Source organism: Arvicola amphibius, chromosome 18 (genome assembly GCF_903992535.2).
Source record: "Arvicola amphibius chromosome 18, mArvAmp1.2, whole genome shotgun sequence".
In the NCBI taxonomy this organism is placed as follows: Eukaryota; Metazoa; Chordata; class Mammalia; order Rodentia; family Cricetidae; genus Arvicola; species Arvicola amphibius.
The window spans coordinates 16,340,717-16,367,105 of record NC_052064.1 but is presented as its reverse complement, the minus strand read 5'-3'; the positions used below and the strand labels follow the sequence as shown (position 1 = coordinate 16,367,105).

The window sequence follows — 26,389 nt, the reverse complement described above, 5'->3', positions numbered from 1 at the left end:
TAGGGCCAGCTCTGTGCAAACAGCTACATCTGCTGCAGCTGCTCTGCATCTATAGCTTTCATGTGTTGGAAGCATTTCAAAGAGTAAATAACTTTTGTACAAACAATGCTTGAAATCATTGAGTAACCAAATAGTTGCTGCTTCTGTCAGTAACTTTGGTGAAATTACTCTGAGGTATAGAGGAACTTTCATGCCACTTCCACACTTTTGTGATGAAGAAAGAACTCTGTATATAAGTAGATTCCCACTATCCAGATTGCCCATTGTAAATGTTCTCCTATTTACTTTTGCTCATATGTGTTTTTCCAATCCTGACATAATTAGCGCAAACAAAAGAAGAACATATAATTTAGATCCCTAAAAGTATAGTGTATCCAATTTTCCACTATCCATCCAAAATATCTAAGTACATGGTGTGTATCTGAGTAATAAATGTAAATTAACAAATTTGCTGGGGCTAATCTATGATGACCGACCTCTTCATTTTATTATTTTTAACAGTTGTTATAGCATAGCGAACAAAGATATAAAATTTTATCACTATTCATTCCTTCACTCAACTGTTGATTGGGGGCTCTGAATACTGCACAGGTCTCTGAAGGAAAGATCCAGAGTTCCCCGCCTCCTGTCAGCTACAATACAGTGAAAAGTTAGATGATACATGTTAAAGAATAATGTAACATTAAAATTTTAGCTGTACAAAAGAAGTATCTGAAAATATTATGTTGATTCCTTCTTTCCTACTTGTTTCAGCCTCAGGTTTCTATCTGTAAAGTATTTTTGAGGAGGCAAGCTTGAACTTCCGAGTGAAACTGTAAGTTCCTTATGCCCATCATTGGTCCTTAAGTACATCTTTGGACAACTCAAAATTAATATAATACAACAATATTATATATATACTCTGATGAACATAAATTCAGGAAATGCCTTTTACATGTCCAAAATTAAGTGACTGGTTGTAGTTTATAAATGTAAATACTTTTGTGTCTACTTAGACACAAAGTAGTTAGGGAAAGGAGAAAGGGTACATGTGTGGCCATCCATTCAGAGAACACTCTTCTCTTAGCACACTTTTCCTTAAGCACACTTAGCTGTCCTCTTTTATCCGTTTAATACATTTTTAACTTTCTAAACAATGCATGAGACATTTCATCCTTCTATATTCTGCTTCACTTCTAGAATAAGAATTTAAATCATTTGCCTAAACTATGATACTACAAACAGCCTTTTATCCTCTTAGGATGTTTACAGAAAGAGTCTCCTTTTAATTTAATTCTACTGGCCATATCTGATGAGTATCTAAATGAGTCTTATGTCAGTACTTAACAGTGTTCACACATGCATATAACACATACTCACATACTCACACATGCATGCACACACAAACACACACACATGCACATACAGGTAAACACTTAATACACTGAACAAATGGTAAAGCTCCCAGTTATCCTCGGTATTAACATAATTATCCAATAAAATTGAGAGCCAGCTTTGACATTGATGCCAGTTAGGTTTCCCACAAAGAACAGAGAGATTAATGAGCACAAGACAGAAATAATGTCACTGCCCTCTCTCACCCAAATTTCATTGTCATATTTTTACTATAATCACTATACAATTATTGCCTACATATGTCTGCATTGGGTGTAAAAGATAATTCCCTGGTGTGGGAGGTCCTTCTGTCTCTGTGTTGCTTTTCTTGGTTAATGAATAAAGAAACTGCCTTGGCCTGTTGATAGGGTAGAACTTAGGTAGGCAGGGAAGATGGAACTGAATGCTGGGAGGAAGAAGGCAGAGTCAGAGGGATGCCATGAAGCCACTGGAGATAGATGTACTGAAACTTTGCTGGTAGGCTACGACCTTGTGGTGATGCACAGATTAATAGAAATGGGTTAAATTAATATGTAAGAGTTAGCCAATAAGAAGCTAGAGCTAATGGGCCAAGCAGTGATTTAATTAATACAGTTTCTGTGTGGTTATTTCAGGTCTAAGCTAGCCAGGCAGCCGGGAAGAATAAGTGGCCCTTCCTCCAACAATTCCCCATTTGTTCTTTCACTTTTCCAAAGCAACTCTCTTTCATTGACCCTCACATCTTAAATAATGTATACTTCCATAAAGTAATATTTAAAATGAACAAGAGAAGTGCTTAACTTTAGCTTTTACTATCAAAATATGCCGCTGATGTTCTTATGTCAGTACTTCCATAGTTATACTATGGCAAGATCTATTTCCAAACTCCACAAAGAATTTAAGCATCCAGTAGGAAGGACTTTATGTTTTTCCTGACCCCCAAAGTGTATTTGACCTCCTCAGCATCAAGAACATACAAACGTTAAGTTGATACAAGCTTTTGAAATTGCAAGTGTTTAATTTTGTTTACTGTAGCATTTATGTTTGTGCTGTGGAACACAACTATTAACACAGTCAGCATAGATGCTTTAATACTTATTTTCTGATTCCATGCATTTCTCACTAGTACTCTTAATTCTGGATATAGACAGTAACCCCAATATGTATTCAAACTGGAGAGTATATACTATAATTGCATAGGCACAAATATTTCTTGTATCTGGAAATATTAACTTCCTTATTTCCTTTTCAAAGTTTTACCCTTGTCTTTAATGCTGTCTGAGCAGAGGTACCTGATGTACCACCACTATCAGCAAAATACTTGCTGCCAGTTATACTGGTGGCTGTGTTTCTCATTAATAATTGCCACTTAATTTCTTATGACTGTATCTTCATTCTATGACAGCCATGTGTGACGACCTTGGAAAATGTTAGCTCCTACTAGACATCAAAGACTAAAAATAAAAATTCCAGTGCCTGGAATGTATTACCACTTTTGGAGCTGTTGGTCAGTGAGGTTTCATATGCTGGTGATGTGGGATTTCCCTCTATATGCAGTGATTACCATTAACGAATTAAAGAAACTGCTTTGGACCTATAGCAGGGCAGAACTTAGCTAGGAGGGGAAGACAGAAATGAATGCTGGGAGGAGGAAGGACGGAGTCAGGGAGAAGTCATGTAGCCTTTGCTGGAGACAGATGTGCTAAAACGTTACTGGGTAAGCCACAGCCGCATGACGATGCACAGATTAATAGAAATGGGTTAAATTAGTATGTAAGAGTTAGCCAATAAGAAGCTAGAGCTAATTGGCCAAGCAGTGGTTTTAATTAATATGGTTTTTGTGTGATTATTTCAGGGCTGAGCAGCCAGGAACCAACAAGTGGCCTCCCTACTACATACTCTCAAATATTACAGGCTATTTATAGTGCCATTGGTCATTCTCGGAACCTGATAATAAGAAATATTGCTCAAGGTGACATAGGATATGGAGCTGTCATGTTGGTACTGATCTGGAAACTTCATCCCTATGTGCTATGCACATTACTGGATGAGAAAAGTAATCTTCAATCTTACCCAGCTGTGATCCCTGTGAGCTACAATAATAACAGGCCTGGAAAGACATGCCAAGGTGCAGTAGTATCATAAACATCATGGGAGTAACCAAGCACTTCCTAAGTGGATTTATGTTTCATTGCACGAGATGAAACCTGGCATCATTATCAGGACCAGGGGCCTGTAGGTAGACAAGTCAAAGACCTTGGGAAATACCTACTTCTACCATACCTGGAAGCAGATACACTGCTTCTACTGACTTACAGTCATACCCATAGATCAATACATCTCCCCACCTTCCTCTGAAAAGCTTCCATTTTCAGAAGATGGGGATTAACCTGAAGATTCACCACTGGCCAAAGCACAGAAAATAAGAGACTGTGGAATACCTAGTCCTAGGGAAACATCTGCACCACAAACTCTTCTTGAAGGCTCAGAGATCATTGAAGAATTGGGACAAAAGGATGCCAAGAGCTAGAAGTCCATGGATGATTACAAAGCAAAGCTGTCTTCTTGGCACCAAAGGGAACTTCTTCATGTGAACTCATTGTGGCTGTGACAGTATACACAAGACCTGTGAACGTTTAGGGCAGACTAAATCTCAACATAGAGAGGTAGAGTTACAAAATCTCAACCCTAGCTCCTAGACACTGACATTTGATAGCTACTGGTAAAGCAAGAGGCAGTTTCCTTTAAGAGTGTGGTCCCTTGTAAGTCAACCAAATTCCAGTGCATGGCCACATATTCAAGAATATATGGACATTAAAATTAGACATCATAGGTAAAAACGGTGTACTGACTGGTTTTGTGTGTCAAGTTGACACAAGCTAGAGTCATCAGAGAAAGGAGCCTCAGGTGAGGAAATGCGTTGATGACATACAGCTGTAAGGCATTTTTTCATTTAGTGATCAGTATGGGAGGCCCAACTCATGGTGGGTGGTGCCATCGCTGGGCCACTGGTCCTTGGTTCTATAAGAAGGTGAGCTGAGCGAGCCATGGCAAGCAAACCAGTAAGCAGCTCCCCATCACGTGGTCTCTGCATCAGCTCCTGCCTCAGCTCCTGCCTCCAGGATCCTGCCCTGTTTGAGCTCCTTTCCTGACTTCCTTTAGTCATGAACAGCAATGCTAAAGTATTAGGCTGATAAACCCCTTCCTCCCCAATCTGTTTTGGGGTCATGGTGCTTCGTCACAGCAGTAGAAACCCTAACTAAGACAAATAACAACAAAAACCAAATGGTGGCTAGGAAAGGAGAATGAACTGGGAAGAGTTGGGGGCAGTGAAATTAAAAATAAGCATAGCATAAAATTCCCAAAGAACTAATTTTTTGAAGGAACATACTAGTCCTCATAAGTTCTTCCTGCTTTCACAGAGATGTCATAAACAACTTTCCAGTTCCCCTGTCACAAGCAGTACCCCTCTCTAACAGTGTGCTTTAATCATCTACATCCTTCTGATAAAAGGGAGAGGGAAGCAGAATAAAGACTAGTGGTAAGAGAAGAGCTTTCAACTCTCATGCCCTTAAAGTACTCTTCCTTTCAATATGCTAGTATTAAAGGAAAGAACATAACACGATTAAACAGAGCCCAGGCTGAACTGACCTGAAACTCTAGATTATACAAAATAAATAACAAAATAGTCATCTTTTACATTCCTGACAGGCCAATTTATAGAAAATCCATAAATAAAATTCAAGATATAGAAACATATTTATTTAATGAGCTAATCTAACTTTATTAGCCCTCTGGAATGGGAGGCTAAAAGAAAAGCCTAGTAGTGTTCATTCATTTAGTGTCCTGACTTAATACGCTACATAAATGTAGGTATGGGAGAGGTCACCTCCGCCCACTCTTGGGATGATCTGAATGCGAATACAGACACACACAAAAGCACCTAACAAATCTCCCTGGTGAACACAGGCTCCACATTATCTTTCTGCTGAGCCTTTGAACATCATATCTCAGAAATGCAATTTCACTAGCTAAGGCTTTGGAGGGATAATCAATGTCTTATTTAGATTATTCAAGTCAGGTTTCATTGTTGACGATCACATATAGGATTTTCAATAATAATGTATGTCACTTTAAAAATTATACCCAAACTACTGATTGCCAAAAAAATTACATTTTGACTCTTGATTTCAGGCCTACAATAGTATGTAGTGTATTAAGTCAGGAGACTAAATGAATGAACACTACTAGGCTTTTCTTTTAGCCTCCCATTCCAGAGGGCTAATAGAGTTAGATTAGCTTATTAAATAAATATGTTTCCTATATCTTGAATTGCTACAATAGCAATGATATTCAACTTGATAACCTAGTTGATAATGCCAACAGTACATTTTAGAGATCCAGAAGAAAATCACATTCCTGTTTAGAAGTATTATTTTGTATTTTTTTTCAGAATACAAACTTGTTTATTCTCTGAGAATTTCAAGCATGGTTTAGCTTCAAAGTAGAATGAGAACCTCTCGAAACAACCAATGGTTAAAAAAACATACTTTCACGAAAACAAAAACTAAAATCCATCAAAATTTACAAAGGACTCTTTGCTCAACTTAGATATCTGATGTAACTGAAATAACAGACAATCAAAAGAACGGTGTCAGGAAGCGGTGTCTGCTGGTGTCGGTGTCAGCTGCTGGCCTGGGGTTCCTCAGGCATGCTTTCACCATGACTTTGCACAAAAGATCTGTTGGGGTTTAATTCTTGCCTCATCACAACTAATCTTCCTGCAAATCATAACCCCTAAATGAACTATTTCTTCATCAAGTTGGTGCTGTCATCCTCTCCGAGCTGAGCTTGTGACTCGATCCACTGGGAGCTCCTGTGCCTTCCCCTAAGTGCAACCCGTTTTGTCTTCTACAACCAGCACTACTGTCATTTGCTTATCACGCACTACTGCAACAACTAAGTCGGCAAACCTTAATTACCACCTTGAAAATTTGCAGTTGTAATTAAATATGCCAGTAATTCATGTATTTTCCAGTTATTCCTCTATCTCCTATCTTTACACTTGCAAAAGGATTGGCCACTTAACCATGCTACTCATGTCTCTGTGTTGGGGAAAGACATAAATCTGTTGATTTTTTTTTTTTATTAACTATAAACCATTACAAACCTTCTCCTATATAATTAATTTATTTTAAAGTACTTACTGAAAACATTATGTAATTTTTGAACACTATTGAAAATATAATAAACCAGATAACAGGTCTAAACTGCAATTTATAAATAAGAATTCAAGCTCCTCCAGCTTCAAGGCAGGTTATGCTTCCTGCTACTCAAACATTGCCAAGAGCACATGACACCTGCCTCCCACAGAGACAGCCACACCCTACAAGCAGTTGACTACAGGTGGCTCACTGTAGTTATAACCCTTAGCTATGCATATCAATGCATAATTTATTTTGATTAAAAGGTAGACACGGCATTCTTCAGAACTGTAATAATATTCTCCACTACTTGGTGAAAATCTTTATTTAGCCCATAAAGTTGGATGTTGCTTCTCTTAAACTGTGAATTGAAGGTTCCTGCTGAATAATTCAGCCACTATGTCCAGTTTGTGATAAGTATGTCAAATGTGCACTTCCGTATTAATAAACTAAAGCAACATTCACCAGCTGCTAACCAATACCATTCTTATCTTTGGCAGCTTCAGATGATAGGAGTATGTTTTAATGTTTGCCACAGTTGCCCTGAAACTAGAAAATCTGATACTCACTAAAAGCAATTTTTACCTAAGCATAGGGCTGTCAGACCATGGTCCAAGAACGAAATCAAAGGAGTGGAATTCTGAGTACTTGTGAGAAAACTCCAAGAAAACTAGAGAAGAATCTTGTGATCTTATTTCCTTCAAAATGTGGAATTGTTCTCAGACTGTGCTTTCGAGCCCCTCCCAGATGTTCTGGATAGGGGTGAGTTCTATCACATTATCCATTATTGCTTGCTGGTGTTATCAATTAAGTGCTTAAACTACCCTTTACATGGCTCTGTGGAAAAAACACCTTTTTTACTATACACAGTTTGCATGAGGACTTTACTCAGGGTACCTTTCTTAACACTCAGTGTATAAATTGTTCAATGCTCTGAATAATCCTGGCTATTGCATAAGATTTAGTCCTCATGTTTAGGTTCCATTCTTCCAGGTTCTACCACCTCAAGAGTGGAAAGCATCTGTCTATGGAAGGAAGTCCATGATTACAATCGTAGCTGCATACAAAGAGAGGATGTCTAATCAGCAACTGAACTTACGTTATAGCTGAAACTTCTAAACAGTTTCTCAAGCTCCCACAATTCAGAAGATCGAGAAGAAATAGTTTATGGCTTCCAAGGGCTTCCAATTAAACTGTGTTTGTTTTAAGTATTCCACTAGCTTCTTGAATATTTTATAACTATTTAATTAAAAAAATAAAAAGAAAAATTAAGCCATGCTAGTGAAGTAGGCAAAAAGTCTCCGGGGCTGAATAAAACATAAAAACAAGAATGGACCCAACATGCGCTAAGAGATGCACATCATTAAACTAGACCAGAGCTGGGGGAAACTTTGTATGCACTGGCTAAGGAAGGAAAAAACAGTTTATAAAATAGTAAAAATGGATAAAAATATATAAATAATCATATAAAAATCCATTGTCCCCAAGGGGCACTTTTGAGTCATAGATATTTTAATGGAAGCATCTTACAACCTGCAAGTGATTCCAAAGCTGTACAGCGGTGTATAAATACGTTTCACAGATAAAGATCAGGAAAATTGGGTTTTCAAACATGCTTCAGCAGCCTTACATTATTCCATTTGCTTTCAAATAAATTTAATCTAAACTTTCATTATCATCATTTTCTTCTGATAATGTTTTGAATCCTTTTTCCTTTGTCAGTACAAACTGACTAAGAGGAATCCTGGACTGAAGCTTAGCTTTTCTCAGCTATCCAGAGAATTCGTTTACTATTGTCATGTTCACAAATGAAGAAACTACCAGTTAATTTGTTTTCCATGAGCTGAAGTGTGTTGCTAAGATTTATTTATTATAAGTATAGAACTAAAACTTCTGATGAATTAGTGATTACAAATATTGTATTTCTATATTATATATTTCTATATGACATATTTATATATTTTCTATATGAAATAATTTATAGTTAGTGCTATTTATTAGAAAAAGCACACAATAGGTAGTAAGCTGTTTTATATTTAGGGACTTTCTCTCTCTCTCTCTGCCTCTGCTCTCTGTCTCACTCCATATATATTCTATTTTACAAACAAACGAATCTCAAATTGCTAAAACACACCATCTGTCCTTCTAGACTCCACATGCTATCCCTAACCCGAAGCAGTCACCACCTCCCTAATCTCTACTGTCAAACGCCGGCAAAATGACCAGTGGCAGAGGAGCTCTCGCGATAGAACGGGATCTCTCAGCTTTCTAGAGAGCAGACCGAAGTCAGAGTGAGGGTTTCCAGCACCAGTGATCAGGAGAAGAAAACCAGGTTCCTTCTTCAAGACTCTTTTTTCTATACCAATTGCTTTCAGAAACTAAATGTCATTAGCTTAGTAGTTTTATAAAATATCAACACCTCATTAAAAGAATATTAATGTCAAAATCCATATAAATTGATAAGTAAACAGCTTGAAAGTACAATGTTCAATTTCTATTTACTAGATCTGCGATAGATGATCAGTATCTTCATTATTTATGGAAAATTAGAAATTTATTATAGATTATTTTATACATTTGTCTTTAGTAAAATATCTAGAAATATTTGTAATGACAGGTTGTCTTGTCAAGGGCCAATTGAAAGTGACAAATGCATGCTTTCTCATAGGACACCAACAGGGCAAGTTGGTGTCCTACCCACTCATCAAGTCAAGCTTATTGAATGATCAACAAGTGACCTCATCATCTTCAGTTATCTGCCTTCAAAGAATGACATCTGCTATTACTAAACTATTATGAATCATAATATTAGTTGCAATTATATATAACAAGCGAGTAAACATAATAAAAAATCCATACTCTTGCAAAAGACATCCGAAATGTTTAGTCATTTAGAAGCCAAAACTAAGAAAAAAGCAGTGATTTTAAAGTCTAGTGGCTAAAATTGTGGTAGTACAACATGAAACCGTGTACAAACACTGCACAGTCAAGGAATACAGGAATCAGAGAGAGAGCGTTTCACATTGAACCACATCAAAGACTAGGATTCTATATAATATTTGTGCACAAATTTTTTAAAAATTATTTCTTCTTGTAAGTAACATAATTAGACAACTAGTTTAAGTGGCAACCCATTTTGTTATAATCAAGATAATCTACTTTTAATAGTAAAGGAGGTATCATGGGAGTTTCTAGATCATTGGAACAAAACAAATGCCTTTTATCTTACAAAAATCTTGTGCTTAGAATTATGAGATGTTATTAATTCTTAAGACTTTTATGAACATGATGTCAATTAAACAGTAAGATATCCTTGATGGATTATGATGAATAATACTGACTAAACAGCATCATAAATATGTTATCTCAAATTCTCATATCATTCAGAACCACAAGTTTCATCAATTAGGTTGTTCTTATAACTGGTATCTAGAATGTCTCCCAGGGGCATTTTTCTAAATATTTCCTATCTATGGACGCATGATCCCCACAATGGGAACTACCGAGATGATGAAAATGCACAGATACGCCTTCCTGACCTAATCACTAAAACCAAGCCAGTGCAGGAGACAGCAGAACTGGTACCCTCTTCCTGATAACTTCTACTCTCCAACTATAAGGTGAGTTGTTTCCCCCTTCACCTGTTTCCTGACATAATTGCTGCCTCCTGATAGGCCCAAACTGCAATAAGCCATTGATCACAGGCTGAAACTGCAAAACCGTTACCCCAAATAAAATCCTTCTCTTCACAACTATCCAGGTTGTTATTGTAGCAATAAAAAGTTGGTCTCGAAATAAAGAAAGAATGAAAGAAAGAGAAGAGAGAGGGGGGGAAGGGAGGGAAGGAGGGAGGATGGAGGAGGGAGGAAGGGAGAGAGGGAGAGAGGGAGGGAAAGAAAGAGGAAAAGGAAGAGGAGGAAGAAAAGCTAACTAGATAAAATCCCTGTCTTTGAAACTACCCAGGAAGTTATCACAGTAATAGAAATCTGACTATCATAATTACAAGAGGTAAAGAGGTTTTTAAAGAGGCATTTAAATAACATCATATACATTTTCAACCAATAATTTTGATCAAGTAGACTCTTCGGATTACTCCAGTGTTGGTTTTAGTTTGGACATGAATCCATAAATTTAAAAAAAGGACAAAATGTGAAACCCTTCTTTTTAGATATATAAGCACTAGGAGTGGCTGGCGCACCGGAACCAACAGATCTGACTCTTGCTTTTACATTTTGTGGTGGTGGTTGCCATAACTTCCTGTGTTTTAAGTTATGTTTGAGTTATAAATTTACAATGCTATATTTTTTTATCTTGCTATATAAACTGAATTTTATCTGGAGACAAACTTGGTGTCACTCATTTCTAGGAATAAAAATACTCTCTATAGTGAGAATTTGTGAATGAGTTGATCTCAGTAATTACACCAATACTAAATTCATTTCTACATTCTCTAACCTTCGGCTACACTTACTAATTAGAACTTCAGTTGAAATTACTACTCAACAATAGTTCAACATTTATTTATTTTGTGTATGGCTCCTGGGTGGGGGTCAGAAGACAACTTATGGGGTGGGTTCACTCCTTCATGATGTGAGTTCTGGGGATAGAATCCCAGTTGTCATGGTTGGGGACAATCACTTTTACTCACTTCATTAAAACTTTTATACCTCAGATCCTCCAGTACCCCTAAAGCACTAACCTCCAACTGAAAGAGAAAGAGAAACACAGCACTCACCCCATTCCTCTCCTGTGCATAACAGAATCTTTGTAGTGACATTTCAACTGTATTTTAATAAATGAAGACTACCTGAAGATCTGAGAGTAAAACAGTCCCACCAATCAGCTGTATAGACCAGATTATGGTAACACACACCTTTAATGCCAGTGGCCACAATGTCACGCACCTTTAATCTCAGTAGCCATGCTAGTTGCCATAGAAACTGGGCGGTGCATGGGTTTAATAGCAGAGATGCATACCTTTAATCCCAGCACTAGGGAGGATTATAAAAAGGGAGGAACAGACATACAATCTCCTTCTGAGATTCCTGGAGGCAGAATTGCCATTCAGACTCAAGGCGAGGTAAGAGCCAGTGGCTGGTTGTTTTGCCTTTTGGATCTTAAGGTTGAACCCTAATTTCTGACCCTGAGTTTTTATTAATCATGCTTCAAATCCTCCTGTATTTCATCTTCATTATAACACTTTTACCATCTGTCGCACCATATGGTTTGGTTATTTGTGATGCTGACTAGAATACCAACCCATAAGACAAGGATGTCATTCATGTCTGGATGCCCAGAATCTAGAACATCCATGAAACTTAGTGGACGCTACCCAAGTAGTCGAAGAACTTTGATGGTTTTTGCTTATTTGTCTGTTTGGTTTTGGTTTTTGTTTTTGATTCTACAGTCTGGGGCAATTAAGGGTTCTTGTTTTCCAGGTCATTAACCAGCTCCGTTGTTATCGTCAGTCAGCCCACTGACATTTGAAGGTGCTCTTAAACCTTTCTCAAAAGGCATGTAAATCATGTTGTTCATGTTACCTGGAGGAACCCACGACATGTTATATTACTGATTTGAAGGAACCTCTGACACGCCTTTGGGTAGTTTTCCTCAGCTCTCCCTCAGCTACTTTCAATGCCCATTTCTTTGAATGCTTCGCCCTATCAGCTTATATTGCCAGTCCTTTTTTCACATTAAAGATGGAGCCCTAGGAGAGGTGGTCAACACTTGTAAGCTTCGGGGGTTTTTGGCAGTGGAGGTAGGGGATGGGAGATGGGGGAATTGTGAAGCATTTTTGTCAAGAGTTAGAAGTGCCAGAAAAACTGTGCTAAAAACAGCAAGCAATTGGAAAAAAAAACACTTCCTCTTTTATAATTCTTTCAGCTATTCCATCACGAGGGGAATGTTGTCCTGTTTTTCCTTGACTGGCGATGCCAGTCATCTTTTCTCTTCTTGTTTAGCATACCTCTCTTTGCATGCCCCTGTGCTTGCACACACACACACACACACACACACACACGCACGCACACACAGACCACAGATACCTTCAAGCACATATACACTAACTCTTTCGCTCTCACACACACATACACACTCAAACATATACACACTCACATACACACCTATGCACAAATTTCTCTTAAATCAGTAGTAGTGACAGGACTATCACTACAGGGTAACTAGTGAGATCACTTTCCCCAAGTAAAGTATATGAAACATGTTTTGTTTCATCTTTGTAATAAGGTTCACACACACACACACACACACACACACACACACGTCTACTTTGGTTTTGCTACTGTTTGCCCTTGAAAGATAGTTATGTTTTTATTTAATTAGACATCTAGTTTTAACCAAAAGCCATGTATAATGACTAAGAATAAATTAATCAAATTCAACTTCATCACTAACATTTAGCTCATTGTCAGTGTTCTGGAAGTGACAAGTCATCTTCTTACATTGAATTTCAGAAGAGTTGAGAGAATGATCCAATATTATGGACAAGCCTTTATATCTGTCCATAAATGTGTCTTGCCTGAGGCTATTCACTGATAGTGATAAAATAAACGCACAAAAAGAACAGCAAAAATAATCCCTTGTCAATAATTAGAAAGTAAATACTCAGTTTGTGTCAGGAAGCAGACTCAAAGAGAAAGCCTGTGTCCCGTGATTAATTCCATTAATGGGCCAGCAAGAAAAGCTACAGATATGACTTCCTCCCCATACCAGGACTCTAGGCTGGGAGCCAGGGCCTTCTCAGGATGTATTTGGAACAGCTCCCATCTCAACAGCCTCCAGAGAGGGCAGGTAATTTAAAGGCCTTCCACTGCACATGGAGGAATGAGCTGAATCACAGGGTGTTGGAGAATACTACAGTGAGCATATGGCTATCAGAGGGAGACTTTTGGGAGCCACTTAGTCCTTCCACTGCGTCATCTAGGGACCCAACTCAGAGCGTCAGGCCTGCACAGCAAGTGTGTTTAGTGTGCCTTTGCATGGGCTGTCTCAACACTCCCATATTTACTCTTAAGATCCTAAACACACTCTGTGTTGTTCTACGTCCATTTCTTGCTTAAATTCTAACCTGTTGCATCTTCTCTATCTGTTGAACTAGTGTTTATACTGATACACTCCATGGAAAGACACTTTTCCCATGAAGCTTTTCTCAATCGCACCCACTAGGAAAAGAGTGCTTCCCACTCAGAAGTCCACCATATTTGCTTTTATCTTTCACAGTCCCTATCGTCTGAGACCATATCATATTTATGGGTGCAGACATGCATGGAGTATATTTCAATCATGGTATCTTCAAAATTCATGCCTTAGTCTCATCTCTATTCCAAAACCATTTATGAGAAATAAATGTATTAAATATTAATATTAATTTATTAAATATTAAATAAATGTATTAAATAAATGTATTAGACATTTAAATAATATCTATCTTCCAAATACTGGGCATATAGGCAATAAATGAAGAACATACTTCCAAAGGCATTTTTTTTGCCTTGTGACTTGCCACAGAAGCGTGATAAATGCAAATGTTCAATGGACAAACCATCCATCTTTCAAACTATTTCTTTGTATCGTTAGTATAGTATGGACCAAAATGCAACTTCACTAATATTTTAAAAAGTTAAGCACACACACATAAAAACACACACACAACCCAATTACAATATGATTCTGTCATCGTTATAAGAAACATAATACTGTGCTCTTATTAATTACAATTTTATAAGTAAAAAGTGGCTCACTTAAATGGTTAAAGGACCCAGTGAGCATTGCGATTACAAACTAAAATACTTCAGAAAGCAGAGAGCACTTGGCAAGTTCTGAAACCTTACTTTTCTCATACATTATACTTTAGTGAGTGCATGAATATAACAGCTATCAATCTTCATAACTTAATATTTATAAATAGAGTGAAGAACGCTGTCTTAGAGCTATTTAAATCCCATACTCCTTCACTGCCGTTGGTTGCTGTTATTTTTCCAGTGTTCTCTGACCCAGTGCTAGACAGTCCACTAACTGTCTTCCAGATGGGCTGAACGTACTTTTTATATAGTAGAAGGTATCAGACCTCTTGAAATTAAAAAGGAAAGACTACACGACTCTGCCTATGCCCTCAAGCCCCTGTCTCCTCACCTTTGCTCTATATTATCATTCCATTTTCATGTGACTTCTTTTCCCCAGAGGACACTTCACACCCCATCTATTTTTCTGTTCAAAATGCAATCAGGGAATAAAAGTACTCAAAGATTCTGCAAGCTTGTGAAAGAATTCAGTTGTATCTGATGTCTAAACATACTGTGTTGCGTTGTAATTTACTAACACCCAATCTTCCTAGACTGAATCATGTGGATTTAACATTAGAAAACAGGTATCGAAAGGTCTATATTCACATTCAAGACATAAAATGATTTATATTCACTATTATATATTATTTTCTCCTCCCAACTAAAGTATGTAGAAGCAGGCCAGCGTGAAGAATGAAAATAGATCCATACTTATCACCCTGCACAAAACTCAACTCCAAATGGATCAAAGACCTGAACATAAACACCAGAAACACTGACACTGACAGAAAACAAAGCGGAAAATAGCCCTGAATTCTCTGACACAGGAAAGACTTTCTTAACACAGCAACCATTAGCATATAGTAAATGGGACCTCACAAAACTGGCAAAGGACACTGTTATTCAGATCATGTGGCAGTCTGCAGGATGGAAAAAGGTTTTCCAATTACAAATCCAACAGATGGCTAATATCTAAATATATATAAAGAATTTAAAAATAACTAAATGTCAAGAAAACAAGTAACACTATATAAAAACTTTGTACAGATGTAAACAGGGAACTCTCAGAAGAGGAAACTCAGTTGGCAAAGGAATACTTAATTGTTTTAAATATTCTTCATCAGGGAAATACAAATCAAAACTACTTTGAGATTTCGTTTTACACCTGTCAAAATGGCTAAGATCGAAAATAAAAGTGGCAGCTCCTTCTGGAAAGAATGTGTAGTAAGGGGAACAGAACCATGGCTGGTGAGGACGCAAACTTGTCTGGAAGTCAGTATGGCCGTTTCTCAGAAAGACGGGAATCCATCTACCTCCTGACCCAGCTATACCAGTCTTGGTCATATACCCAAAGGACACTTCATGCTACCACAGAGACGCTTGCTCAGCCACATTCATTGCTGCTCCATTCATAATAGCCAGAAACTGAAACAACCTACATGTCAACAGATGAATGGATAAAGGTCAAGTACACTTATAAAATGGAGTATTGCTCATCCATGTAAAATAACGACATCATGAAATTGGCGGGTAAATGGACAGAACTAGAAAAAGTCATCCCAAGTGAGGATGTTTTCATATCTCGGTTCCCTTTTGATTTGATGGTTAAGCAGACAGGTTAGCTATGTAACTGACACATCTCCTGGGAATACAGACATCAATGATGAGTCTACTTTTATAGCTTCAGTTTATGGAGCAATGCATGTTGTTATCAGTGACTCTCAGCCAATGGGGGGATAATATCCTCATTGGGTATAGAAGAACCACCAACAGGGATGGGTATCCATCCCAGCTAATATTAAAATACATTAAAATTTGAAAATAATCATCCACTTTCTTAAATGCAAATATTATGTCCATTAGTTGTATTAAAATGTGAGTTAGGTGGGACTGAAACATGCCGCAAATCCTGCAATTTGGAAACTTTGAAGGAAGATTATTAATTAGAAGCAACCTGAGCTATGTAAAGAATTCTAAATCAGCTTTGGGCTACATGGCAAACCTTGTCTCAAAAAGAAAAATAAAATAACTCAAACAAACAAACCACACAACAATAATAGCAAAATTGGTAAAGTGGGAACATCAATTTTAAACTAAAGCAGGATCAGTTTATTGCTAAAAACAATGTAGATGTTAACCCGTGAATCAGGTTCAGCTCCTTTCCTGAAATTCACATTTGTTTTTATACGCCACATCTTAGAAACTGTGACATTATGTTAAGACTTTCATCCAAGAGAATATTTTATAAAAATAAATTGACAGGGAGAAAGAAAAGGACAAAGGGGAGAGAGAGAGATGAAGAAAGAGACGGAGAGACAAGCACTCCCTGTCCTAAGTGACGTAACAGGCTCCGCGTGTGGACAGTGCCCGTGCTTATGGAGCTTGGATTGTAATAAATGCACTCACCTCGGTTAAGTGAGGATTAGGGTTAAAACCACAGAGGCTACAGACGGTGGTCTGACACTCAGTGCATGTGTTGAAGTTGGCCTTTTCTGGACTATGCAACAGAAGTTCAGTGGTGTTGCAAAGGGGACAGATGGTTTTGGAGAGGTCTTGTCCTGGAGTCTGTGCTGCAGAAGTCGGTGGTGGCTGCAGAGGTCTTCCAGAGACCGTTTGGCTTGTCGGTTTCATAGGCTGTTGTGGAGCGGAGGGTTTTGCTGGAGCTGGCTGTTGAGTTGAGGGTTTCGCTGGAGCGGGCTGTTGAGTGGAGGGTTTTGCTGGAGCGGGCTGTTGAGGCTGGGGCTTTGCTGGGGTGGGCTGTTGAGACTGGGGCTTTGCTGGCGTGGGCTGTTGAGGCTGGGGCTTTGTTGGAGTGGGCTGTTGTGAGGCTTTGTAAGAGCTGGCTGCTGAGGCTGGGGTTCACTGGGGTAGGCTGCTGAGGCTGAGGTTGAGGCTTTGCTGGAACCGGTTGCTGAGGTGAAGACTTTGCTGGGCCTGGCTGTTGAGCTGGTGTCTTCCCAGGTCCAGATTGCTGAGTTGGAGGAGTCTTTGTAGGCCCAGGTACCTTAGCTGGAGGCTGTGGGCCAGTTTGTTGAGCTGGGAGTTTTGTTGTTCCTGGCTGCTGAGCCGGGGACTTTACTGGCCCTGGTGGAATCTTTCCAAGACCAGGAGTTTGAGTTAAAGGCTTTGGTCCGGGTGCTGAGATGAAGTCTTCTCGACTCCAGCCTGCTGCACTGACGGCTTGGATGTCACTGGAGTTGCACTGGGCCTTCACTGTCCTACAGGTTGAGCTGGGGACTTTGTTGGCCCTGGCTGCTGGACTGTTGCCTTTGCAGGTCCTTGTTGTTGAGCTGCAGATTTCCCAGGACTTGCTTGCTGAGCTGGTGTTTTGGCTGGGCTCTGCTGGGAAGGCTTTCCTGGTTCTGAAGGTTTGGTCTGGGGCCTGGCTGCACCTCTTTCAATAGGCAGCTTTGTCTGGTCTGTCTGCGGAGGCTGGGAAGATGCCTGGGAAGGCTTTCCTGTGCTGGGGGCTTGTGGTTTTATTTTTTCTGCTTGTTGGGAAGATGCTGACTTGAGAGAGGGGTCCTGTTGTATCACTTCCTTCACTGGCCCTTGCTGTTTCGGAACCGACTTGGGTGGGGGATGTTGTAAGGAAGGTTTTGTGATTTCTTCCGATTTCCCTTGGTCCTTCTGAGCAACTTTTTGTTTCCGTGTTGTTTCCTCCTGGGATGTCTCAGAGTCTGATATCAAATCAAAAGGGTTGAATTTATTACTACAGAGGAGACAGCACTTAAAGGGTTAACGTCTGAGAAGAAACCAGGCATCAAACTAGGCTTGTACTCTTCCTTAAATCAGTTCTCTGGACTTTGATTCTTTCAAGCTAATAGTGGACGGACTCCTTCCAGGCAACTTCTGCTCCGACCTAAACGTGTCTGTAGTTCTGCTTTTACTGAGTCCAGGCTGAGCGGGACGCCCAGGATCCGGGGGCTTTCCGGGTTGTTTGGGAGACTGACTACTATCCAACTCTTGTTTCCTGGAAAATTGAAAACAGCAGAAGTTATTTCAAATCAAATCAATATTTAAAGTTATTGTTTTCTTGTAACTCAAACGTATGAAGACCCAATCTGTATTGAAGCCTAGATGGAACATAAAATTTTCCTAGTCTGTTACTTTTTTTAATGGGTAGACATTTTAACAAGGTAGTATAGCAAAAGCGGCTTGTTGGTGACGAAAACGTATGTGGATAAACAATATAAACTTAGATAAATATACTTACTAGACTGCATTGTCAATGTAACGTCATATTGACTATCTCTAGTATGTAATGTCATACATGACTATGTCTCCTTTTTGATCAAAACTTATGGTCAAGGAAAAACAAAGAGAATTAAGAAGAATTAAGAAGTTGCTTTAAAATAGAACAGCTTGCCAGTTTTGCTTTTTCTTAATTTTGATAATTCGTAGTTACATAAGGCACACTTGTGATATTTAGGTGAGCTACAGCAATGATGCTAAATGACATCTTTTTAGCACACTGAGAAATCGAATGCTTTACACAATTTTGCTTTGTTCTACTTGGAATGGTAACACTCATCAAACACTATCCTTATTAAATCTTACAAAGATTTGTATGTTAATTACTAAACTTCTTTGAAAAACAAACTTTCTCGTGCAAGGCCCATATTACTTTATCTGTTCTAATAGTTAATTATTAATGTGGAATTTTTATGCATCATCACAGCTGAGACTTAAAGTATCTTAAGACACAGCCTGATAGCCAAGCAGCATGGAGCTAGCTATGGCTCCATTTTTGAAAAGTGCTATTACTTTCTTCAGTCGAAGAAAACACGTAATAAATCCATTTAGTGATTGTTACATTATTTAATTATCTTATCTATTATCACTGATATTGCTAGACAGGTGTAACAAGAAGCTTTACGTGACAATTTTTTAAAACAACCTGTAACCATGATAAACTTTAAGTGATATGAGTTGAATAATTAAAACAGATATTTACAGATATGTTGTCATATTAGGAATGTTAAATTTTGAACGAGCCATTTCTGTCAGCAACAAAAGGGTACTAATTTCCTTCCACACTATAACAGTGGAGAATAACAGATAAGGAGTTTTGCTTCATTAATGCCACTTTATAGTTGGAAAATTCATATTTCTGTTTGAAAGAAACAAGGAAAAAGAACGCATGATTTGGGAGCACCTGAAATGTAAGATGGTCCCAAAGAGTTCTACATCTTTTATTCAGTTTGTCAAAACAGGCTAGTTAGGGACACAGCCACACATTGTCAATTTTGTGGTATTTAATAATTCTCTTCAGGACTTCCCTAAGGCTTACAGTATGAATCGGGATCTAAGAGAGAGTTAAAAGAAACAGAAAAGTATTACTAGTAGCAAAGACTCAATGAAAATATTTTTCCGCTGGCACATATGCATAAAATGACGTAATAAAGTGACTAAGTATGGTAGAGTGTAGTTCACTGGTGCAGTGTCTGCCGGGATTGTCCAAAGTGCTGTATGGATCCCGGTACTGCATACTATCAATGCTAACTATAATAGAAGAGTTGGGGATGTGAAGAAAATATTTTTACTATGTTTCCAAAGGTTTCATTTTAAAAGAGACCCAAGGCTATTTCTTGAGTCATTACTCAAAGCTCTGTGATATGTTTTTAAAGTCATTGCTACATATTTGCATTTGGACATAATGTAAGAATGTCTTCGTAGGACACCCTACCTGCACCCCCGCCAACCGCCATCAGAAGGCAGAGGAGTCACCATAAATAACTGAACATAGGTCATTTCCAAAGAGATACACTGTATAGATTTTGACATTATTCTGAAATTGGGTCTGCATTCAGTTAACATAATGCAAAACTCCCTTGAAAGGACTTTGGTAGAGTTTGTGCCTATAGTATAAATAATTATTGGGAATTTCACTAAACTGAACCTTTGTATGTGGTCTTTGAAAGTTATCTTTAAACAAAGGCCAAGGAAATATATTCTTGATTTTTTATTGTTATTTCCTGAAAATACTATCAAATTATCTTAATCTGTGTGTTGTGACACTGCTTCTTCACTTAATCCAATGTATGTGTAATAGCAAGTGAAAAAATAGAACTTTACAAATACCAAATATTTGCCGTAACAGACAACATCAAAATTGAAAACCAGGTGCATGTGCCACACATCGTAATACATTATAATTGCATAAATATCCCAGAAATATTCAGTTTTGCTATCAGAAAAGACATACATAGCCACAAAAGACTGTCCCCAAATTCTAACTTTGCTTTAATGGCTATCAGTGCGTGAATTCAAGTAAAAAAGAAAAACGGAAAGAAAATCATGAAGAGAGCGACTTGACACCAAACAAAAATGTAAAGCTGCCTGAGAAAAAGTGATCTCGTGAACTGTTTGCCATATCAGCCACTCTACTGAAAAATGAGCTAAAATGCAATCTCTGCTTATCCGCTGAACTGTGTGTGAGCTAGGAGAGGACATTCACTCATCTTTCCATTGCCAGCATCAGGCCTGGCAGTAGGAGAAAAGCGCTAATGTTTGATGAATCGGTGAATACATGAACGGGTCACGACGTGAAAACCGATGGAGGAACGCAACGGGTTTCTGCTTCACTCTAAAGTTTCTTGAGCTCTTTTCACTTCAAAGTCTTCTAAGATTTTAAATTTATACTTCCCATATTCACTTAAGAACCTGGATTTCATCTATTGTTCTATAGTAAAAGAAAAGCAAACAAAAAAAGGGGGGGGGAGCAGATGGCCACTCGGTAGGGGAGGCTCAGAGGGGCACTAAAGGAAACCATCAACTCCCAGATATTAATCTTCTGTCACAAAAGTTTGCCTTCTTTTCAATACAGCTTTCTTTTGATACAGCTTCACGTATCAAGTGAATAGTAGAAATAAACATGTCTTTCACTAAGTCTACAATGAATCAATGTCAATAAGAAATTTTGTTCATAACTTTATTCTGATTCTAGCCTAAATTATTTGTGTTTAATTCCACATCCTTTTTTTTTTCATTTTACTAATGCTATTCCCAGATTAGAACTTTTCTTTCATAAGTTAATAGAGAAGCTGTTTTGGATAAAATGATATTTCAGGCATATGCAAATATAAAAATCGGAGCCAGCTGGAATGATGAAATGTTTTTAAATGTAACAACAGTCAGTGACACTTAATCTGACAGTGCTGAGTCACATAAAATATTCCATATCAGAAATAAAATACCTAAGAAACAGCTATTCTCTTTTATAAGTAGAGAGGACATAGGATTTAAAAGGCTAAGAAGAAATTTCAAAGTCATAAAACTAGGTAAGGAAGTTGGGCCTCCAGCCTCCTAATGACAGTGCTTCTGGGAGGACTCTCACTTATCCACATGTAAAGGAATAAAATTTGTATTATTACCATTTCTAACGTTGCATACGACACACAGCTTGTGTGGGGCCATAACTGAGACTTTTTTAGGGATGGCATTGAGATTATCATGCTTATATCTGCCACTCCTTCCTATTAAAAATCTGGCAAAATGTTCCTGTGAACTTGAGTCATCCTCAGAATGACTTCCTAAAACAGGTAAGACAGGTTTTTTATTATCTTCTTTAGAATCCAGGAACATGAGACACACATGGGTAGGGAAATGCATATTAATTTTCTATGAGTCACAAAAAAATCAATGCAGTAAGAACCTGAGTATTGGAGCTGAAAATCCTTACTTCTCAAAAGTAAAGTCAGATAGATAAATTCTGCTATGTCCAATGCACATCTCTAAAAGTCTTAAAATCTGAAGTAATCTGGACCTTTATCTGCACATATATTTAATTAATATGATCCTAAAAGTCTAAATGACAAGCTCAAGTGGATCTCTCAGTATCATATAATATGCATATTTTCCCAAAAGTATCCTTTATAGAAATACCTTGGCAAAATATAAGTGTGTGAAAAAATAAAAAAAATTATGTTTGTGCATCTTTTATAAATCTTTACCAGTTGCAACTGGGGGCAGAGATCGCCTAATATAACAATGCCAAAGTGTTCAGTTGCTAATGAGGAACTTTGAAAGTATACTGCAATACACATACAACATAAAGTAGCAGTTATATTGACAGATATTTTTCTTCAGCCATTTGTTGTACATAAGCAAAGATAAAACACCAACGATCTCGGTTGTATTTGCAACCATGCTAGACTTGTTGCATGTGCCCCTCTGGAAAAATTATAGATTGGCTAAGCAAAGCACTGCTGCTCACTATGATCCTAAAATGACACGCTAAGTGAACATTTTTTTTCTTTCAAAGTCAGGATTTTTGCAAGCAGCTCCTCTTATAAATTATTAAAGAAAAGCGTCAAGCCTTTACTAGTTTTCAACAATAAAGATTTTTAAATTTTGGGGCTAATTTTCATGCTACTGTTGTTTCTTTCAAATTAAATAGGGATTTTCACCTGACAGAGTTCAACATTTCAGAATTACAAGATCTCAACTCTTAAGAAACTTAAACTGCTCCTGCGATAGGTTTATTCTGATAGCTGGGAAAAGCACCATTTGTATTAGCATGCTTGCAGCTAAGATGACAATTTTTTAAGTTTATGAAGTAGAACATTCATTACCTATACATCCAGCTCTTTCATACTTTTGATACCTCAAGTCAAGATCGTGTAAGTCCCGTTAAGTAGTAAAAGGATGTTTCAGGACCACGGATAGCTATTTTTTCTGCCGAAGGGTGTGCAGTGAAAGGGTTTGTTTACAATAATAAAGGCGGAGAAAGCATGATTATACCCTCTTGGTATCTAATTAGAAAACAACTCATTCATTAGAAAGGGGGGAAATGGAAAGCTGGAGAGGAAATGAATATGTTAATATCACAGATTAGCTTTTATAATTGCCTGTGCAAATTGTCATTTATTTATCCTGTTTTTTTTTTTAAAGTGTGGCTTGAAACCTAATCTCAAGGTAATGCAAATTCCCATCTTCCATAAACTGAAAGTCATTTTTGCATAAAACAGAGCAATGGTTTAAAAAAACTACCATATGCTAATTCTGAAATACATGTACAACACCTGCTCTGCTGTGACCGAACCATCTGTTTAATGTCACAAAATATCTTAGGGCCTCTCACTGAATATAAAAGGTGTATTTATTCTATGCCTTTTACCTAGGCAGCTCCTGTTCTCTGGGGAAAGGTTGGGAATGGAGGACCAGTCACCTCCAGGGGCTTAAGGGTATTGTTGCAGATATATTTACACATCATTTTCAGAGAAAAAGACCTCAGAACACTAAGGAGGTTTAAGCGTACAGGTAAACACGCAACCCAGCTCTATCCATTTTCCAACACGTCTGTGATGTATTAATGGAAGATTTCCAGATTAGTAAAACACTGTAGGGCATCTCTCCACACCACCCTAGAGGGAAAAGGTTACAAAAGGCCAAACATTAAAAAAAAAAATTTTTTAAAAAAAATCACACCCTAAAATCACAATTCCAAGAATGCAATTCATGACTATCCCACCAGAAACTCTACACTGCATCATTTTTATTCCGCCCATCCAAAGCTTATGCTCGCCTTATCGCCACCCCATTAGGGAGAATAAAATGAAGGGAGGCGACATATATGTACCACCGCGCGGGCACACACACACATACGTGCACGGGAAGCGGTATATATATATGCCTGGACCTCTCCATCATGCTGTGCGTGCCTGTGCATAGAAGGCGACTCCGCAGCGGCCGCGGGGACGCTTCCCTTGGGCAGCCCCTGCGCCCTTGACATGACAGCAGCGATCTGTCTCCTCTCCTCCTCGCTCAGCTGGCTCAGGTCCGCCTCCATGCCGGCTGGGATTCCGGGGTGCAGGGCGCTCCCCGAGCCGCCAGCCCCGCCTGCGGCCGCCGCCAGCCCTTCGGGGAGCCCTTCCCCTTCCAAGCTCGCCTCGTTGCCCATGGCTCTCGGCGGGACACGTCCCGGTGCAGAAGCCCGCGGCCGCCCGAGCCCCGCCAGCCGGGGTCCGCCCCGAAGCGTGCAGGCTGCCCAGCCCGGGAGGCTCGGGGCCCTCTCGGCTGCCCGGTGCGCGGGGAGGGGGATGAGCGCGGGCTCAGCGCGGTCCGCAGGCGACGCCCGCGGCCGGCCGCTCCTCCATGTTGGACAGCGCCAGGGCGAGCTCTCCTCTCCCTGCCTCCCGGTGGCCGCCTCAGCGCCGGAGCAGCCCGGGAGCGGCGGAGCTCGGCCAGCCCGGCGCCGTCGGCCCCGCCCCGCGCCCCGCCCCCTCGCCGCGCCCGCACTGCGCGTGCGCCGCCCCGAACAGGTGATGTCCGCCACGCCCCTCCCCCCCCCCCCCGCCCTGCGTCGCGTCGCGCGTCGGCGCCCGGGCACCGGCTTAAAGGCACCGGGCGATGCCGCGGTGAAAGGGTTGGGGCGAGCCGCGGACGCTTCTCTCAGGCGTGTCGCAGGATGCCTCGGTCTGAGTTTTCGCGAACTCAGTTTAAGGGCGGGAGGGATTGGGCGGGGCGATGACTGCAGCGTTGCCCCCTGGGATTTGTAGTTTCGTTTCGGGGGTTGTGTTGCCCCTCCCCCTCCTCCGGCCCCTGGGGACTGGGGAAAGGGTCTTTAAAGCTCCTAGGGAAGGTTCAGGTAGCTAAAGATGAAAGAGAAAGAATCTTCCTATTTTTGAGGTAAATTTCCCAGGATGAGATAAAAATGACCTTTATCTTCTAGAACTTTCCCAGACCGTTAGATGAAGACATTTCAAAGTGATAAATTAGTAGATAGATAAGAAATTAGATGCTGTATCTTGCGCTGACTCCACAGGGAACTACAGCAACGTAAAGAATTATGGGAGATTGTTCACGAAGGAAGCATCAGATTGTTAAGTATGTTGTACAGTAATGGGAAACTTGGAAATCATGGTTTCCACCCCTTTTATTGTTTTATTTTACAAATGCAGAGAAGTAGGTAAACCCCATTAATCTCACAGCTGCTTAGCAACAGAAATACCTACATTTATAGAACCTCACCACCGTACACACACACACACACACACACACACACACACACACTTTCTACTCCTTTTCTTAAACATGATTTCAGTTATCGCTCAGTATGAAACTCCAAATTTGCTATATAAATTTTTTCATAAAATTTATTTAATGCTTCAGCTTTTGAGCTTAAAGAGACCAAAAGCTAAGAATCAGAAGTGAAGTATTAAACAGATTTGAACGGGCTTTCAGAAAATAAGTTTCCATGTTTTGTCAAAAAAAAAAATCTCTTCTCTGTAGTAACTCTGGGGCTTCTGCTTCTCTTAGCACAGTTGCAACCATCTGCGGCTGAACTTATTATATTTAAAGATGGCTACTCAAGAGAGGAAATGCATTATTTATTGTGTCATTAGAAACTGATCAAATTTTGGTTCTCGGATAATATATTGGGGATGTGACTTCCAAAGTCAAAACTGTAAGACTCAGTCTTTGAGATAAAGAGGATGTTCTCATGAACTAATTAAGCCTAGGCAATCAGACATCCTGATAATCCCATCTGGAGGCAAATAGAATATGCTAAAACTTTTTAAAAGGGAGTTTACTTCAAAGAACATGATTAAAAACAAAATCCTAAATCCTGCAGTACTTCTCTTTCAAAACCAGCAACTGTTCCACAGTAGACACTGAATGGAAATTTGTAACGACCATAACCGATGGGGAAAGGGGAAAGTCCCATGTTAACTGTTTTCTTAGACTTTGCGGGAATAAAATATTCTTTTTTTATATTTATTATATTGTGGTTGTATGCACAACCACAAGCCACAAGCTTCAACCTGTAGCTTTGGAGTAATGATTAAGCTTAGAAAAATCCCATTAATTGTTATAAATTCTTGCAAGATGGAAAGGAACCCACAAAATAGTAAGAAAAAAAGTCAGTGATGATCTCTATGCAGACTATGAATATTAGAACTTGAAATGTCAGAGTAATACATGGCCCATTTTTTGCAAAGTGTACATTCTCTTTCTCCTTTCCACCCTTCCCCCAGAAGCAGACTCCATCAGAAAATGAAAATGAGCTGTATGGTGGGAAAACAAATG

The 26,389-nt window shown here is 39.1% G+C and overlaps 1 protein-coding gene across 1 annotated transcript in view; it reads right to left on the bottom strand.

The window, feature by feature from the left end:
- The window catches only part of Pclo (piccolo presynaptic cytomatrix protein), a 266,676-nt gene extending 242,416 nt beyond the window's left edge, over nucleotides 1-24,260 (bottom strand). The window contains 6 exon segments of the mRNA XM_038315454.1: nucleotides 16,763-17,181; nucleotides 17,222-17,494; nucleotides 17,497-18,069; nucleotides 18,072-18,144; nucleotides 18,146-18,329; nucleotides 24,022-24,260. Of these exon segments, the coding sequence (XP_038171382.1) occupies nucleotides 16,763-17,181; nucleotides 17,222-17,494; nucleotides 17,497-18,069; nucleotides 18,072-18,144; nucleotides 18,146-18,329; nucleotides 24,022-24,260 (1,761 nt within the window).
- Nucleotides 24,261-26,389: the final 2,129 nt, after the last annotated feature.